This window comes from Monopterus albus, unplaced genomic scaffold (genome assembly GCF_001952655.1).
Source record: "Monopterus albus unplaced genomic scaffold, M_albus_1.0 scaffold54.1, whole genome shotgun sequence".
Classification (NCBI taxonomy): domain Eukaryota; kingdom Metazoa; phylum Chordata; class Actinopteri; order Synbranchiformes; family Synbranchidae; genus Monopterus; species Monopterus albus.
The window spans coordinates 2,750,278-2,752,257 of NW_018127934.1; the positions used below are offsets into that span (position 1 = coordinate 2,750,278).

At 39.9% G+C, this 1,980-nt stretch overlaps 1 protein-coding gene across 2 annotated transcripts in view; it reads left to right on the plus strand.

The window, feature by feature from the left end:
• Window positions 1–1,980, plus strand: part of rpl9 (ribosomal protein L9) — a 5,961-nt gene that overhangs the window by 2,528 nt on the left and 1,453 nt on the right. For both annotated transcript variants that reach the window (XM_020602044.1, XM_020602045.1), the window contains exon 6: window positions 509–589. In XM_020602044.1, coding sequence (XP_020457700.1) covers window positions 509–589 — 81 coding nt within the window. The remainder of the gene's footprint in view (window positions 1–508; window positions 590–1,980) is intronic.

The following is a 1,980-nucleotide window of genomic DNA, read 5'->3' on the forward strand; positions in this document are numbered from 1 at the left end:
TCTCACATCAAAATGGCAGTGTAAAAAAAAAAAAAAAAAAAATTAAAAAAAGCTAAAATCTCTACAGTTGGACAAATCTGTCATCTTTGTATTTGGCCTAATAAACCAAGTTTAGTTGAGTGGTGAAGTATAGGTAACTGCTGGCCTTCCATTATGAACAACTGCAGACATCTGTACACAGTCAACTTGTGAAATGTAACCAGCATTATTAGAATTTTGTCGAACTTGGATTTAATGTTGAATTGCTCTCATCTGAAATTCTTGAGTCAGGTTTGTGTGGCAGATGTGGCTCAGATTTTAGGGTTTGCAGTAAGATCCTAAGTGCTTCCTTCCACATGTTGAGGCATCTTTGAGCAGAGTGCCCATATAGCAGCTCCACCACCACTTGTCAGTGAATGAGAGGCGTTGTGAAACATTATGACTTGGCAGCTCTAATTGTCCTGTCTGTTGTACCGCTCACTAGACTTGATGTAATTGTGTGTGTCCATTTCTGTGCTCCGCCTCCTAGGTGTGATGTGCGCAGTCTCAGCTGCCCAGAAGGACGAGTTGGTCCTGGAGGGTAATGACATCGAGCTGGTGTCAAACTCAGGTACTTTAGGATGCCCTTGTTTCTACATCTGCCTTACATGCCACAAGAACATCTCTTCATGTTGGAACAAGAAGGATTTGATTTGTAACGCTTCCCCCTGCTAATGTTCTTCCCAGTCTTTGAGACTGTGTGGTCTATTTATCAGCTGTTAATCTCTCACCTCAAATCAAATACTGCAGACTAATTGTCACTATTTTAGTAGCAACATACCAGATATGATAATTTCAGGTCAGGCAACTTCCTCTTTCTATCAAACAAATGGCATACTAATATAATTGAGGTAATGCATAAACACAGTCTATGGGCAGATCTAAGGAAATCTGCCCATGACATGTAACTGGCACAAAGTACTTCTTCCAAAAACTGTCCTCCAGTCATTTTTGCACTTTTGATGGTCTCAGCAGTAGGTTTTATATCAGTCCAGTGGTTTATCCGTCAACCCTGCTAAAACCCGTTTTCATGTAAAGCCCCTCTTCTGTTCTACAGGGTAGATGATTATTCCAATGAAATGTTTGTTCACACTCATCTCTCATATGGCAGCAGAGTATTACTTTTCCAGCCACATGAAGTGATAATCTCCTTACCAATTAGACAAATTGATAGTTTATCACTGATAATGTGAAACATGTGATGTAGAAATGTATATCATAATATTCAGTTAATTCTAGCACTGTATTTTCTTAGTGGTTGATTACAAAGATGACTGAAATCACTGGTTGTTTTTTGCTTGTGACAGTTTTATAATAAGGAAACATTTTAACAACCCCATCAAAGGTTACACAAAGAGTCATTTGAATACCCTAGAGCCTTAGGCGGCATGTCTACATAGAACGTGTTTTTCAGTCATCTGTCTCCTGCATTTGATGGAACAGATGCACTTCTACTTGAATCAGTCCAGCTGTCTACACAGTTGGCATAACCACTTACGTTTGACTTGCACTGTACACTTGTAAACGTGGCCCGTAGTATAGTCTTGTGCTTCAATTTTTTTATTTCATGTTTCATTTCTCCAACATTGCATCTACACAGTAGGCAAAGTCTGGGCAGCGTGCTAGCAGCAGCTAGACTGATTAGAGGAGGAACGCATCTGTTCCATCAGATGCAGGAGACAGACGACTAAAAACGCCTTCGATGGGGACTCTTTTTTTTTCAGTTTTGGCTCTGTACACCTTCATATTGGACTTGAATAAATCGGTGGAATGGTCTTGCCTGGTTATGTCAGTCACCTGACCTCCATCCAGCTGAGCAGTATTTCACTTGCTCAAGATGAAAAACTCTTAAAAACCAGAAGCAACTTCATATGGCCGCTGTACAGGCCTGATAGAGCATCGTCACAGAAGAAACTGAGTGCAACTAGTTTGCAAATGTTAAATATTACAAATATTAATATA